The sequence below is a fragment of the Babylonia areolata genome, chromosome 9 (assembly GCF_041734735.1).
Source record: "Babylonia areolata isolate BAREFJ2019XMU chromosome 9, ASM4173473v1, whole genome shotgun sequence".
NCBI lineage: Eukaryota > Metazoa > Mollusca > Gastropoda > Neogastropoda > Buccinidae > Babylonia > Babylonia areolata.
Genome location: NC_134884.1, coordinates 5,480,878 through 5,498,684, shown reverse-complemented (window position 1 = coordinate 5,498,684; position 17,807 = coordinate 5,480,878). Strand labels below are relative to the sequence as shown.

Sequence of the window (17,807 nt, the reverse complement as noted above, 5' to 3'; positions counted from 1 at the left end):
AAAACAGGCCCCACTGGAGACGGAAATCAAGAAACGGAAATGGGGATGGATAGGCCATACACTACGCAAGCCTGCAACAAACATCACAAGACAGGCTCTTGATTGGAACCCACAGGGGAAAAGGAAAGTTGGCCGTCCGAAGCAGACCTGGTGGAGAAGCATTGAGGCAGAGACAAAGGCGGCCGGAATGACGTGGGCTGAACTGAAGAAGACCAGCCAGAGCCGGGTGCGTTGGAGGAGTGTTGTTGCGGCCCTATGTTCCCCAAGGAATCAAGAGGAATAAGTCAAGTAAGTCTGTAAAGCAAATTTGACTTTTCTTCAGCAGACTTGCATGCGCAGTTTCCACTTGTGCGTGTAGGCTATTTACTCCAGTGCTTGACCAGGCGCATTGTGAATAAGTTTTGCCCGTGAGAAGAGAGTGTTGTTACTTACAAAAAACGTTTTTTTTGTTTTTGTTTTTGTTTTGTGTGTGTGTGTGTGTGTGTGTGTGTGTGTGTTGTTTTTGTTGTTGGTTTTTTTTTTTTTTTTAGCGGCTACACGCCCATCCTCTTTCGGTCAAGGCTATCCCTAGCCAGTGCTGATATTTCCAACTAGATAAAAAGCTATCAATCAGTTGCTCCCGATCATTCTCTACAAGAAAAACAGTTCATTCAATATTGTTGAAGATATCTAGTGCAATAAATATTGTTTTCTGAAATTAGTTACAACTTTAGAGTAAAACTTACCGCAGACTTGAACCGGGATACGATCAACAAAAGACAAGGTCACTCTGATCTTTCTCTGTAGCGAGCCCAAGTGACGTCACGTTGACAACGCGTGGCGAGCAAGCTTTGCATGGGTGGCTCCACACCCACGACGTACGGCGTGCAAGGTTTATTCTTTGGGAGTATGGGTGTCGTCACACCCACGACGTACTGGGACATTAATTGATTAATAACTTCTTTGTTTATGTATAAAAGAAAATAATTTTCAGTGGATATGTAGTAAACTATATTATGGACAAAGTCATGAAATTATGTGGAAGTGGCTTCAATATTACTTGAGTTACAGAGCAAAAACACTTGTCCGGGTGATTTCACACCCACAACGTACGGGAAAGGTTAATGTGACTGTTTCAGACAAAATCAGGATTATGTTTCCTGTCACTGTGAAATGCAAGGAAACAAAAATAACCCATGCCCTGAACAAGCTATTGCAGCAGTGATTCTCTTCAAAATGTCAACAAAAGGAATTATTCGTTGTGCTAAATATGCAGCACAGATTTGTATTGCACTGTACTGTATTTCACTGTACACTGCAGTGCATTGTATTACTCTTTTCTATTACTCCTTTGTCACGACTGATTTCTTTGTGTTAAATTCTGTTCGGTAATGGACAGGCAAGAGACAAATGTCTTTCAATACAATTATTTGCTCATTGTAACCTCGAAGACAAAACACACCCATTCAAAGTTATATCTCCTCATGACTAACCAAATGGCAGGATTTGCAGTCCTGAGTGACTCCTCTCCCGTTACAACAAACACAACCCAAACAAACACATCACTCTCTCACAATAAAACATGTACAGTTGTTTTGATCAAGGAATTAAAAGAAAAAAAAAAAAGTGCAATGACAATTTAAATTTTCCACACACACACACACACGCTCACACACAATCATTCAAAGACATGCTCACGTGGTACACACAAACATCTCCTTGCAGATCTGAAGTACTTTCTCCATTCTACTCTGCCCACGTACACAGACAGTCGACACTCATTACTCTTCACCATCTGTCATTGTCTGCCCTTCTCTTTTCCAGCAGTCTTCACACAGGGCACTGCACAGTGTAAGGTCATAGGTCAGGGAGGTGGCGCCACTCGCACCGGTCGGGGACGATGGCGGATGTCTGGCTGGAAGGGTGAGATCTCGTGTTTGATACGTGGTGCAGGGTCATACACCACAGCGTCTGCAAAGGCATCCGTGCTGAAAAAGAAAACCAACATCATGTTTTCTGGTTGAAAAATCACAAACTAAAAAACAAAAACAAAAAAAACAAACAAAAAACAAACAAAAAAAAAACAAAAAAAAAAAAAAAAGAAAAGGATTTTGAGCAGGCAATGTGTAGGAGCACACGATTTGTTAGGTACCAAGTTGTCATGCGTCCAATGCATCCACTCAGCTACCAAGTAAACCAAATGCCCAATCAATCCACTCATTAGCTATCAAGTAAACCAAATGCCCAATCAATCCACTCATTAGCTACCAAGTAAACCAAGTGCCCAATCGATCCATTCATGAGCCACTACGTAAACCAAGTGCCAAATCAATCCATTCATTAGCTAGAAAATAAACCATGTGCCCAATCAAGTCATTCATTAGCTACAAAGTATAGAAATTCCCAATCAATCCAATCATTAATTACCAAGTAAACCAAGTGCCCAATCAATCTACTCATTATCTACCAGGTAAACCAAGAGTTCAATTAATCCACTCATTAGCTACCAAGTAAACCAAGTGCCCAATCAATCCACTTATTAGCTATCAAGTAAACCAAGTGCCCAATCAATCCACTCATTAGCTATCAAGTAAACCAAGTGCCAAATCAATCCATTTATTAGCTACCAAGTAAACCCAGTGCACAATCAATCCACTCATCAGCTACCAAGTAAACCAAGTGCCCAATCAATCCATTCATTAGCTATCAAGTAAACCAAATGCCCAGCCAATCCATTCATTAGCTACCAAGTAAACCAAATGCCCAGCCAATCCATTCATTAGCTACCAAGTAAACCAAGTGCCCAATCAATCCACTCATTAGCTACCAGCAAACCAAGTGCCCAATCAATTCATTCATTAGCTACCAGGCAAACCAAGTGCCCAATCAATCCACACATCAGCTACCAGGCAACCAAGTGCCCAATCTATCCACTCATTAGCTACCAAGTAAACCAAATGCCCAATGAATACAGTCATGAGCCACTAAGTAAACTAAATGCCCAATCAACCCACTCATTAGCTTCCAAGTAAAACCAAGTGCCCAATCAATCCAGTCATCAGCTGTCAAATAAACCAAGTACCCAATCAATACAGCCATTAGCTGTCAAATAAACCAAGTACCCAATCAATACAGCCATTAGCTGTCAAATAAACCAAGTACCCAATCAATACAGCCATTAGCTGTCAAATAAACCAAGCACCCAATCAATACAGTCATTAGCTGTCAAGTAAACCAAGTACCCAATCAATACAGTCATTAGCTGTCAAGTAAACCAAGTACCCAATCAATACAGCCATTAGCTGTCAAATAAACCAAGCACCCAATCAATACAGTCATTAGCTGTCAAGTAAACCAAGTACCCAATCAATCCACACATCAGATAAAAGTTAGGGCGTTGGCAGACAAAAGACTTCTGCAAGAGTATCCAAAGGCTGTTACTTTTAACTGCAGAGGTCATTACGTCATGATTGTCAGAATCCATTCTGTGATAATGAAAGAAAGAAGTAAATTTCACTGCTGTTATAAAGCTCCAAAAACCTGGCATACAAGCATACTGACTGCACGGTCTTCTTTAATGACTTTTATGTGCCTGGCCATCTTTGGACAGTATCTTCCATGCAACAATGTACAGTTTACATGGACGGTGCATGCTGTGTCTTTAACTGTTTCCATAACCTTGTGAACACAGCTGACACTGAGCTTCAACTGTTGAGCTTTCATAATTTTATGGATATAAACTAGGTACGGGCCCTAGCATGCACATATCTGCCAACTGATAACAGAACTTGTCTTTTATTTCCTTGGCCTTTCTACTGTCATATATATATACATACACACACACACACGTACTGGATGATGGCAATGAATACAACCATGTTCTGAAAATCATACTGGATTTATTCCCCTTCATGTGACACACACACACACACACAAACATCCCAAACAAAAATCAGCCAGCCACAGAAAAAAACAAAAACATACACCCCCCCCCCACACACACACACAATGGATACAAACAAACACATACACACACAGAGAAACAAGAAAAGAAAGAAGCTGTAATACTCACTAGTAGTAAGCAAAGAAAAGACAGTAATAGACCATGAGACCCAAAATGATCATCACTGTCAATACAATGTACAACCCTGTTGTTCCGCTCATATCAGTCTGAAACAAACATCAGTTTTGTCAGTTCACAAATCTGTTCAACAATGGATACTGTTTCCTGATCCTGTAAAAAAACAAAAAACAAAAAAAAAACAACAAAAAAACAAAAAAGACCAACAAAAACAATAAACTGGAATAGTTCAGAAATTTGCTAAACCAAGAATACAATTTCTTGATAATGCTTATAACTAATACACTGAGTCTCATATATCTATAAAAAAAACCCAAAAAATGCATACTGTTTCCTGATCCTCTCATCCACATACCCTGATAGTGCTGATGAAGAAGAAAATCATATCCCTCAGTCTGGCTATGCGACTAAGCCATTATTGTCGTCAGCATGGGGCTCAGAAGGTGGTGTCCTAAGTAAGTTAAATCGGAACAGGCACAACGAACACCAGCAAGGTGACTCAGCAGCAGTGCAGGGTCTCCTCTGGTGTGTGGCCTCCTGGCAACCTGACATCAATGGTTCCCTGTGGACTACTGGCACTGGGACTGTGGCAGACGAACCCGGGTGTGGCTGTGTATGGGGGACTTGGAATGAGCGGCTTGGGAATAACGCCACTGAAATGGTGCAGTTGATGGGGAAGCAAAAAAAACAACCCCCCCCCACCCCCCCCTCACCCCCCAAAAAAACCCCTAGCATTAATTACAGAGTAATTTCCCTTCTTTACTATCTGCACCAAAAACGTTTGCAAATAAATAAAACTTCCATGCTTAGCAAAAGAAGTTCCTGTTTGAACAAAAAGTGATAATAATGACTGCTCTTGTTGTTGGGTCAGAATATCAGATCAATGTGCCAAGTTTAGAGAATACAAAAAATATAAATATAACAGTAAATGCAGTTTGCATATAATTAGGCTTCATTATTTTTTTTTTGTGTGCCCATCCCAGAGGTGCAATATTGTTTTAAACAAGATGACTGGAAAGAACTGAATTTTTCCTATTTTTATGCCTACTTTGGTGTCAACTGACAAAGTATTTGCAGAGAAAATGTCAATGTTAAAGTTTACCACATACACACAGACACACACACACAGGCAACTGAACACCGGGTTAAAACATAGACTCACTTTGTTTACACAAGTGAGTCAAAAATGACAACAGAAAATCTTAAGCTGAAGACCCAGCCACACAACACTCTCTGGGTATTCCCCACACTGTGTCATGGAACCAAAGCTTCCCTTAGACTACAAAGGGTCTTCTTCTTTCTTCTTTTACACGACCAACATCAACTTAATGATGAATCTGTCATGGCTGATGCTTGCTGGGTATTTTTGTGTGTTCCCATAACCCACCGAATAGCGGACATGGATTACAGGATCTTGTGAGTACTTGATATTCTGCCTGCGTATACACATGAAGGGGATTCAGGCACAAGCAGGTCTGTACTTACGCTGACCTGGGAGATAGAAAAATCGACGAAACTGGGGAGTGAACGAAGGAAACTCTGATGCAAATGCAGCACTCTGACAGTTCTGCCACTGCACCTGTCATCTTTCTGCATCACTTCAAGAGTGTGTCTGACTTTTTTTCTCTCTCTTGATATTGGGACTGAGATCAGCTTCTGTGTTCAGGACCAATCTCTGTGCCATTTGGTATGCTTTTCCTAATTCCAGTCCTGTCAACTTCAATATAATGTCCAACTCCAAAGGCCTTTGATTCAATCAGGAGGATGGGTTTTCTCCCTTTCTTTTTCAAAGGAAAGAAAGAAAGAAAGAAAAAAAGAAAAAAGAAAAAAAGGCAACGCAAACCTTGAGACTGAAACTTTTCTATATTGATCTTCATTCCTTAAAATTCAGACATGTACAGACTAGTACAAAGGAACTAAAAACAGTCCCCATTTTCAAAATACAAGCATATAACCAGAATCAAACCAACTGTAACAGCATCCCCTTTATTTATAAAACTCTCCTAAATATCTTCATTCCCTGTTATCAACATCTTTACCTTCCTTCTGAATCATTTTACCGACACCAGCAACCATGAATCAGTCATGTCACTGCCTTCTCTCTTCATTTGAAATGAATGAACGAGGGAAAAGTTGGTTGGAAAAACACCTTTTTGTACCCAACAAAGCATGGAACATCAAAACAGTTGGCTCCCTTCGACCGGAGAAATGAGAAGGAGGCTATCTCCAGCACATTGATTCATCCAAACATATTACAGATTCTTCGCAAACATGGAAATGCTATACTTGATTCTAACAGTTTTCTGTCAAAGAGACAGTTCATTCTGATGCCAAATAAACTTATATTACCTGTTTAGATACATTTGATTCTGATATCCCATGCCTTTTTGCTTAAAAAAATATTAGCTATGGAAAATTATGCCATCAAATAAGCTAATTAAAAAAAAAACCCATCATGACCGAACTAGCTTACATAGCTACTTATATTAAAAAACAGAACGACAATATGATAACACACACATGAAAAACAAGCTTACCGATGGAAAAGGTATATCCCAGTATTTGGCACAAGTCAAGTAGGAACACAGCTCCTGTGTTGTAATATCTGAAAAACCAACCAACCATTTTTTTTTTTTAGAATAATATCAACAAAAAACCCCAAAATACATGGGCAAATACTTTTTTTTACGTGCTCAATATTACTTTAAACAAAACTGAAGAAGAAAAACTAAACATTAACATACTCATCATTTGCCAGTCATGGTCAAACTGTATCAGTGCAACAACACTGATGTACTAAATCCATTTATTAGCACTCTTGACAATGAAAAAAATATGCTCCTGATGTGACAGACTGTCAAGTGGTAATGCGCCTGATTAAGAAGCAAGCAGACGTCCGTTCAAGACCAGGATTTTTACCAGACCTTGAGTCTGGGGGGGCCAGTCTCTAGATCAGACGATAAATGGAGGTCCTGTGTACAGCAAGCACTCAGCACATGTGAGCAACCCACGGCCAAAAAAGGTTTGTCACTGGCTGAAGTCTGTAGAAAATCCACTCAAACAGTAAAACACACAAAAAAAAGAAAAACAAATTAAAAAAAAGAAAAAAAAGAAGAAAAAAGGTGGCACTACATTGTGGCAAGACCTGTTTTCCCTGGCAAGAGCAGCCTGAGTTTCACACAGAGAAATAATTTACTGTTACAAAAAATACAATTACAAATTACAATACAAACTGCAATACAAATTGCAATACAATACAAGGACACATTTTCCAACTACGAAGTCCTGACACCAAACTTTGCTTTCTTTTTCTCATATATTATTTCTCGGTTTTTCGGACTCCTTTGTGCAGTGCTTTTCTTTTCAACATGCCTGAAAATTCAACCCTGGTTGGGGATTCTATTCAAAAATGCTCTGATCATTAAAGAAACATGCTAACATTCAATGGACAGCCAAAATGTTGATCACATAAATTAAGATCACAGAACTTATTTTTCATCAAAGCAAAGTTGTTTTTTCCATTCAGTTTAGTTTTTTGCTTTTTTCTGTAAAAAAAAAAAGAAAAAAAAAAAGAGGGGTCTATACTGACTGGCACCTCTGCAAATATATGGCAATGGATACAGGACTGCTTAAAGCTGTGAAACCAAGTGGAAGCTTTTCAAACAATACAGCCAAAGCAGCCTAAACACAGGCAACTGCACATCAACTCACTCCGGACGAATAGTTTTCTCCCTTGCTTTCCCCTGCAGACGACCCATTTGTTAGGGTTAGGAAAAAAAATCACAAAAAATACAAAACACAAAGTAACTAAATGAAACACGCTGTACTTGACCCACTGACCCCTCTCCTCATGTCATGTGTATACCCACCCCCCTCCCTCTCTTCACAGTCCTCAGAAGCTGGTAGCTTTCTTCACTGCAGATACTATATTCAACGTCTTCATCATCCTCGTCGATGTTGAAACCTTCAGTTTGAAGCATTTCAATCATTCAGCAGCAGTAAAAAGCTGCTGTCATGATCTAGTTTGCTCCAAAAATTTCCACCTGTATTGCCTGCGACGCCATTTTCGATACGTATGCAGATTAGCTTGTCATGTGGGGTACCAAGGTCAATGGCTGGCCAGCGAGTGTATAGATACGGAACCTCATGAAGAAACTTTCCATTCGACCCTTGACACGTTTGCAATGCCCAGTGTAGCTGCTTTTATGCTACCACAAGATAATAAAATTTTAACTGTCGAAACCACTATAGTGTTCCATCATCCAGAACGCTACCTTGCATCAGGAACGCTACAGCGTTCCATCGTCCGGAGTGAGTTAATTGAATTAAATAAAAAGAGAGAAAAAAAAAGATTTTATAACATCAAACAGAGAGAGAGAGGGGGGCGAGGGAGAGAGAGAGAAAGGGGTGTCAGGGGGAGGGGGAGGTAGTAAAGCCAACAGATAAATGATAAGTGTGAAGAATACAAAAAACGTTCAGAAACTCCTCACTTGTTAACCAGCGAGTCTCATTTTCCGTCAGATCTGAGGGAATACAGGAATCAACCATCAACTGCAAAAGTCACCAAAATCCATCACAGACTGCTGATTATTTGAATAAAATAAAGAAGAAAATACCAGCTGTACACGGCTCTTGCATTTCAAACTACAATGGGTCTTATGCAAGGGTGCTTGTAATAAAGGGAGACACTACAAAATCCTTTTAGTTACAGAAAGTTGTCACTCTTATTACAAAACCACGACACACTGCCACATTTCAACATAAATGTAGAATATAGTTTTGTTTGAGTTCTACAGTAAGCATAATACCCAAACATCAATGCAATACCGAATGTTTCAAGTAAAGAATAGTGACAATAATTCTGAAGTTATCTATCTGTCTATCTATCTATCTATATATATATATATATATGTTTTGTTCATTTCCTTATTGTATTTTTTTATCTGTCTCCACCCCTCCCTTGCAAATGAAAACAGCAAAATAACATTAAAAGCATTTATAAGTAATGATATTTTTCTTTCATCTCAATATTCACATTACCACAGCAGATGAGACGTCCTTTCAGGTTCAGATCTTATTGACAGTGTCAGACATCATTGACAGTGTTAGACAGAGGAGAAAGGGCTTTGTTAGGGGGTGTGGAAATAGGAATCGGGGATCTGAGGAGGTAAGGAACAGCGATTTAAACGTGTCAAAATGTAAGTGAAATAAACCCAGTGGACAAATATTAAATCATTGTAAAGTTTCAGTTTCATTTACTCAAGGAAGCATCATTGCGTTCCGACAAATGCAAATGTGCTACGCCACATCTGTGAGGCAGACGTCTGATGGCAGCATAAACCAACATGCCAGTCAGGCACTAAATATATGCAAATGATATATATTTGTGTACCTATCAGAGGAGAGTTCTTGTGCAGTATTTTCCAGAAGACAACCCTTAAGTTGCCATGGATTCTTTTACAATGCACAAAACAAATGCGTGCTGCATGTGGGAATTCTGTTTATTATCTCATCCGAACGACTAGATGCTCAAGTTTGATTTTCCAGCCAAACCTGGATGAAAGAGTGAGACCAGGGTTTGAAACCAGACCCTCACAGACACTGTGACATTTCTGCCATCTTCCTTCCAAACTAAAATGCTATTTCTGCCATCCAAATTTGCTCGCTCATTCCTCTAGGCTAAGTATAGTTATGATGAACATATATATACATCAAGAGCACAGTTCACTTACACTACATTTATGATGCAAGCTCTTCATGTCGTCTTCCAAACACAGAGCAAAGTCCCAGAAGTCAGGAACGATATCATGACCGACAACGTCACAGCGAAACACTTCACACACATCAGCCAGGCACAGAGCGTTTTCTTCCTGTAAAGTAAACCGCACATGATTATTTTCACAAACTGAAATGAACTCTTTTCTTTTCACGCAAACACACACGCACATAAACAAACGTACACATACACACTTTAAACTGATTGGAATATATTACAGAAGATAGCATTCTTAACCTCAACATTATGAAAGAAAGCAAAATCAGCTCATTTCCATGAACTACCCAAATTCACCTTAATCAGTGATATTTATACAGATAATTTATGCCTGGTTAAAAATGCTCTTCTTTTATATTCACCATTTGACAGTTTTGAATATTTCAAACAAAAATTTCTTCCAGATGTAAACTTTTAAATACACAAAGTGACAACACGGTTTTCAATGTTGTGTACAAAAAACCACAATTCACAAAAAAATCTACTATTCCACTGGGTATGGTAGCTTATGCATCGATGATGTTTTCAGTTCCAATCACCAGATCAGAAAGCAAGAATAAGTGAAATAAGATCTAAAGAAAGAAAACAAATTGTGGGTGCACACACACTGGTAATGATATACAGAACTTGGATGTATAAATTCACCTTTGCGCACCGTAAACTTTAAAAACCCCAAACAACTTCCTCAATGCAAAATAAATCCAAAATGGAAAATAAACCAAAAACAAACAAACCAAAATCAAAACAAGAAAACAACAACAACAACAACAAATTTAATGGAACCACACATTTTGTATCCTTCACAACAATTTTGACAGGGAATGGAAACACCCTTCAAAGAGTTGGCTCCGCATTCAATTGAGCCTATCTCTCAGCATAAAACACTAAAAATGGACACAGTACAAACCAGTGTTTAAAATATTATATTGAAAGGAAATCTTTGGTCTTCTGGTCTTTGTGAATGTGGTACAGAACTGGAGCCAAACATCAAGATCATGATTACGTGTCATTCTGTCTGTTTCTAGAATGTCGATACGTCAGGACATGCATCATTATCAGACACAAGTCACTCTTAAAGCCGGTCTCTTTTTCACTGTCAAGCACAAATACATAAACATCACGGGCATGTTTTCTGTCTGTCCATCCATCTGTCGATCTGGTTTGCATCTTAAAAAAAAAAAAAAAAAAAAAAAAAAAAAAAAAAAAAGCTGACCCCTATATTTTTTTTTTAATACAAGTTCTTTACCTCATTCTACCCCACAGCTAAATGCCTACTACAACTCCTCTAGACCAGCACTACATGAGACCATTGCAGGAAAAAAAAAAACAGGGTGGTTCATCAAAATGGTGAAAATCAATGGAGAATTGTTGATTTAATCAGCTGAATAAAGCTTCTTTTAATCATACTTCCGGAATCGGTAAACGGTTCAGGTTAGAATGTCAACTGTACCAAGCAAGAATAAATGAAATCAGAATAGTGTGTTGGTATGCGAATACTTGTACCTGGTCCAAAGCGGAATAATCATGGTACGAGTTAACTTGTACAAGTTAAGTCACCTACCTGCAGCTGGTCAGCATGCCTGTTGTTGAAGTGCTGGTCCAAGAAATCTTCTGTGTAGAAGGCTTTGCCGCAGAAGTGGCAGTACCACCTGGAGGCATCCTCTATGGACTTGTGGCTCTCCTGAACGTGATAATAGCTGCGTGTCGGGGAAAACAGGCACTCACTGGATAGCTCCGTGTTCAGGGCCTTGAAGGCTGGCAACAGTTTCTGTGGAAACAATTAAGTTGTATCATACAGAGAAGAAACAATTACACAGAACATGGCATAATTTTTCACTTTTCTTTTACCAAATGTTATCATACAATCCTTGGTGGAATATAAAAAAATATCACTGAGTGTGGAGTAAGTTTTTATCTTTGAAAAACTGCAATCTAAAGACAAGGATACAGAATACAGAACACAGAAAAACAGCATGAATGTGGATGGTGTACAGAAGGTCGGGACATAGGATGACATTGAAAACATAGAAGGGTTGTGGAGATACTGTGGAAGGAATACACTCAGAATAATCACAGGCACAGATTAAAAAAAAAAAAGCAGATTTGAAATTTTGAAATGCATCTCAAAATCAAAACACAAAATGAAAGTGAAATGATTAAATGGAGGGGGCCTCACGATCAGTGAAAAGTGGTTTCACGCAATAAGCGAGGTTTGAACTTTTTTTGTGCAGCTGCTCTGGAATCCAAAATGCCAGACCCCTGCCCACTCTCCTTGTCCATTATAACCTCCTCCTCACCTCTTCCATTCACATCTCCTCTCCATCATACCTTTCCAACTCCACCCCCCCCTCTCCTGATCCCCCCTCTCTCTCACACACAAATGCATCCTATCAGTAAATTCAATTAGTGACTTATAATGGTTGTTATAAAATACTAATTTCACTCTTACAGGCAAATGACTGGATACAATAATATCAACAATGACAAAAACAAAACCAACCTCATTCACAACTTTGCTGACCAGACGAGACCGTCTCCTGTCGCAATGTGTGGATGCAGAGTCCGTTGAAATAAGAAACACAACCTGCACAAAACAAAAAACCCAGGTAACATTGAATGTCAAGCTGTTGAAACAGACTGACGATCCTGACTGTTTTATTTAACTGCAGATGAAGAAAACTGTCATAGATTTTAGTGTATGCCTATATTTTGTACTATTCCACACATGTACACATTTAGTTACACTAAGTTACACACACATATACAATGATTCATTCAACAATCAACATGCAGTCATACTGACACATATTCATAAATATTTTCATAAATTTCATATGCAAATGCACACACAGCCATGGTATGATAAATCTGTTCTTAGTCATATCACTCTGCTCTACTCTCTCACACTATAACACCAAGAGTGTTTCAGTTAGCAGCCAAATCTAGTTCCTTATCCTAGTCTCAATGACTGCAAACTGATTGATAATGTACACCCACATTAGTGCCTCACTCAGTCCTTGTCCAATTTGGGAATATAAACATATGATGGTTGTTTGTTCCAACATCACATAGTCTTTAGAATGATCACTCTTGCAATAAACACACACACACACACATATATTTAAAACACACACACACACACACACACACATATATATATATATATATATATATATATAAATGCACACACACACACACACACACACACACACACATATATATATATATATATATATATATATATATATATGTGTGTGTGTGTGTGTGTGTGTGTAAATCAAACAGTTTCTGGAACAGAGCATGCTTTCATTTGTGCCAGTTACATTGTCTGTGGTGGGCGAAGGAGTCTATTACCAGAAACTTATTGTATAACATACATATGCAATCAATATGACATGAACAATGATGAAGTAATCAATATAGGCATCTACATCTTCCTTCTCAAGGAAAAAAGAGAGACGGAAACTGAAAGTAAAGACTCTCATCACATGATTTGCAAATAATAAACTAGCATTCATTTTCAAAATAAAAATATCTTCAAAGTCATGAAGTGATGAACACAACATTAATAATTGTTGTTGACAAAAAAGGGATATATTGCAAACTTCAAGTGTAGCTTACCATCCACAGGGGTTTATTCTGATCACCAGCAAAATACATTAATACTGTAGGTATCCATACATCAACACTAACAGTAACACTCGATAAAGCCAAGCCTTCCAAACAAAATGATGAAGTGAAGGCAACTTTGTCTCAACATGAACCAAGTGAGTTACTAATTGTCAACATTGCTTGAATGATCATCACCGTGTAGGATTCATACGAGAAAAAAAAACAACAACTGAAGACGAAATATATATGTGTTCGTACAACCCCGTTACTATCATATGTGAGTTATTTTATTTATTTATTTATTTATATTATATATATATATACATTTAAAAATATCAATTTTGTTCCAACCGAAAACAGATTCATTGGAATCATATTCATTGACAGTCCTGCTGCCTGCGTTCTGTTGGCAGTCGAACAGTGATGAGAAAATCGATGATCAGACTACTTACAATTCATGAAGTTTACCTTACATTTAAACAGACACTTTTAGCATTCCAAATTACTCACGAAATAAAAGATTCTGATCAACATGTTTAAAATCGTTGATCGTCTGCAACTGGTAACATAAATGAATCTAATTTTACGACATAACAAAATTTAGGGTTTTTGTTGTTGTTGCCCTTTTCGTAATATATAAGACCTTTGTAAAAACTAAATAATGGATGATTCGTACAATATTCCTCAATGACAATCTTTGTACACATCAGGTTGGTTTAAAAAAAGAAGAAGATATGAAGATATTTCGTTATCTCTTTAACGACATATAGAGAAGGGGCATAACCTTCATGTGCATGTGCTTTGGTCAGAGCCACGGTTAGCTTTCTGGAATACAGGTAACTTTTCAGAAAAGAGTTATCAGTGGAAAACAACAGCAGCAGAAGCAACAACAACGGAAGCAGCAACAACAACAACAGCTGCAACAATAACAAAGCCTTTTCCAATGGGTTTTGGCTTTGCACGTGAAATTCATGCCAGGTGTATTCGATTTTGATGAATGAACATTTAAAAAAATTCATACGCATGTACGCAACCCTAAACTATTTCTATATTAAGAAGGGGCGTTGAAAAGCCAAAAAGGCTTACAAAAAAAAAAAAAAAAAAAAAAAAAAAGTCCCAAATTCTGTACCTGTACCTGTACCTGTGTACGTCACGGGTTAACTTGCATGAGATGTGGGCAAGGCGGGGGTTTGGCGGGAGTCTGTGGCAAGGAAAGGACAGAGAGTGACTTGGCCAGCCCAAAGATATAATCCTGTAAACATTTTTTTTTTTTTTTAAATCTCAGTTGACCAGCCTTGGATGAAAGAGGGGGGCAACAGTTGTAGTCTGTTGGTGAGGGTGCGGATTCGGATACTTTATACAGTATTTTTTTTCCTTCAGTTTCAGTTTTCGGTGAATGCTGGGTGATTTGAATGGGTGTATGTTAATTTTGTTGTTTTCACCTTCCTCTTCGTCGTTGTATATATATGTGTGTATATATATATATATATATATATATATATATATGTAGCCGGTTGGGCAGGGTTCTCTCACCACGTCAGCACCAGTTTTCTTCAAGGCTTTATTGAGGACAAGACGGGGAACATATCGGGACTTGGGTAAAGGGAACAGGAGAGCGGGGGGGTTAAAGGGCAAGGGACTGTCCTCGTGAAAGGAGGGAAATAAATAAGTAAGTAAGTGATTGATTACCCTGTGGACAAAACAACAAAGTCCTCGTAAGCAAGCGTACAGTAATGTCTAAGTTCATTCACTCATTCACTCCAAACATCACTTTACCAAATATTTCACATGAATCTACAATTGTTACAAACGTGTGATAAGACTAAACTATCCCATTAATTGAAATGAGCAATTGCTTCCCGATTCGAAATTGTCTAAATTCTTAAAGAGATATATATAAATCCTAGAAATTTCAAAACGTAAGTTGAGGTTACATTTCAGTTAACTCGGTTATTCGAAATAATTGCAAATCCGTTCAAATGCATAACATCTAAACTCAAAGTAAACTGACAGAATAATATCAATAAGGAAATACAAATAGCATTTACATTTTGGTATCAATTTCTCAATGCTAGAAATGCTTACTGTAAAGTATGATATATTTCACTCACCCTATCAGGTTGACAGAGGCCCGCACACACACTGCTGTTGCCTGTTCTCTTTTAAAGCTGAGAACTGATGATATTGGTTCTACAAGGAAAGGGTAGGAGAACTCACTTCGTAAAAACATATCAAGATGCAGCACATCCACCCTACATGATTATTATTTTGCACGTGAAGTTATGATGCTAAAGCTAACACGGGTCATAAACATGCACTCTCTTTCTCTCTCTTTCTCTCTCTCTCTTTTTCTGCGGGGCAAAGAGAACAATTTCACCCTGTTACATATATATATATATATATATATATATATATATATATATATATATATATATGGTCTTTCAGATTTTGTCCTTCCTTTTCTTTTACTATTATTTTCAGCCCGGCGTTGACAATTAAATAATTATTTGTTTTGGCTAAACGAGTTCCTATGCCGCCTATTGGTCGCACTGACTCAGTGACGCAGTTGAGCTAAGCAGACATATACCTAATCCCATCCATGCAGAGCCGTTGGCAGAACTAAGAAATAAGACTGATATAATCAAGAAGATCGAAGAAGAATCAGTCGATCGAGAAGTAGAAATTATCCATCTCTCTCTCTGTCTCTGTCTGTCTGTATATATATATATATATATATATACAGCACTGCTCTCTTGCTCTCTCTCTCTCTCTACAGCACTGATCTCTCTCTCTCTCTATATATATATATATCTACAGCACTGCTCTCTCTCTCTCTCCCTCTCTCTCTGTCTGTCTCTCACTGTCTCTCTCTCTGTATATATATATATATATATATATATATATATATATATATCTCTCTATCTACAGCACCGCTGCTCTCTCTCTCTCTCTGTATATTTCTATCTTCAGCTTTGATCTCTCTCTCTCTCTCTGTATACACACACACACACACTATATATATATATATATATATATATATATATATATATATATATATATATATACAGCACTGCGCTTTCGGTTCTGGCCTTGCTCATAAGCCAAAGTCAGTACAGGGAAAATTATAACGATTTTATGATGCGGAAAACTTCAGTGCGGTATCCGGCACTTGAATAAAAGTAGAAATGTATAAACGAGCTATTCAGTATAAACGGATTCGAGCCTGACCTAGTAGACCAGAGACGATCGATATCACATGATCAACTGACTGCAACTGACTGTGCTGGGGATGAAGTAAGAGAATGCAGCAGAGGAAACTGATGTCCAGTGGAAACGTGTGACGCTGTTGAGAGCGGTCGGTGGTAAGAACAAACTCTAGGGAGAGCTGTACAGTACAAGGTCTTCAGAGAAGACGGCCTTGTACTGTCCAACTCTCTCTCTAGTCGCTTTATAGTAGTTACAGCCTGTTGCTGTTGCAGAGATTGTGACCACTTGAAATCGACACTTATTTTTCTCTCTCATAGCGATTTTATTTTCCACGTGTTTTTATTTAAATTTAAATTTAATTTTTTAACGATTTATGTGAGTGTAAGGGCATGTTGAAAAAAAACACCCCCCCAAAAACGTGTAACTTGTTAATTAACCTTTTACCGTCAGTAAACAATCGTGTTCTGTTCGAGTACGTGTTACTGTTCGAGTTCGAGTTCGAGTTCTCTCTCTCTCTGTCTGTCTGTGTCTCTCTCTCTCTCTCAGTCGCTCTCTTTCTCTCTTAAGAGGAAAATGACCCCATACTTTATAAGAAAAAAAATTTAGTTCGTATATACTGTGTTTAAAATGAAGTCACTTCATTTGTGTAGCAGCGGATTCATCGACAAGTCGATGTTGGCTACCCATCCAAAAGAAGAAAGAAAAAATAGTCTGTAAATGAGCTGCTGGATTACCCATCTCCTCTTCCCCCATCCATGTTCCCCCATCCCTGTTCCCCAATCCCTGTTCCCCTATCCCTCTTCCCCCACCCCTATTCCCCCATCCCTATTCCCCCATCTCCTCTCCCCCCACCCCTATTCCCCCATCTCCTCTTCCCCCATCCCTCTTCCCCCATCTCCTCTTCCCCACCCCTCTTCCCCCATCCCTATTCCCCCATCTCCTATTCCCCCCACCCCTCTTCCCCCATCTCCTCTTCCCCACCCCTCTTCCCCCATCCCTATTCCCCCATCTCCTATTCCCCCATCCCTCTTCCCCCATCTCCTCTCCCCCATCCCTCTTCCCCCACCCCTCTTCCCCCATCTCCTCTCCCCCATCCCTCTTCCCCCACCCCTCTTCCCCCATCCCCTCTTCCCCCATCCCTCTTCCCCCATCCCT

The 17,807-nt window shown here is 38.7% G+C and overlaps 1 protein-coding gene across 1 annotated transcript in view; it reads right to left on the bottom strand.

Annotated features, from left to right (window-relative positions):
• Positions 1 to 1,096: 1,096 nt before the first annotated feature.
• The window catches only part of LOC143286024 (uncharacterized), a 40,773-nt gene continuing 24,062 nt past the window's right edge, over positions 1,097 to 17,807 (bottom strand). The window contains exons 2-8 of the mRNA XM_076593535.1: positions 12,334 to 12,417; positions 11,395 to 11,601; positions 9,793 to 9,930; positions 8,551 to 8,611; positions 6,598 to 6,665; positions 4,052 to 4,149; positions 1,097 to 1,967 (exon numbers count right to left, since the gene is read on the bottom strand). Coding sequence (XP_076449650.1) covers positions 1,844 to 1,967; positions 4,052 to 4,149; positions 6,598 to 6,665; positions 8,551 to 8,611; positions 9,793 to 9,930; positions 11,395 to 11,601; positions 12,334 to 12,417 — 780 coding nt within the window. The 3' untranslated portion in view covers positions 1,097 to 1,843. The remainder of the gene's footprint in view (positions 1,968 to 4,051; positions 4,150 to 6,597; positions 6,666 to 8,550; positions 8,612 to 9,792; positions 9,931 to 11,394; positions 11,602 to 12,333; positions 12,418 to 17,807) is intronic.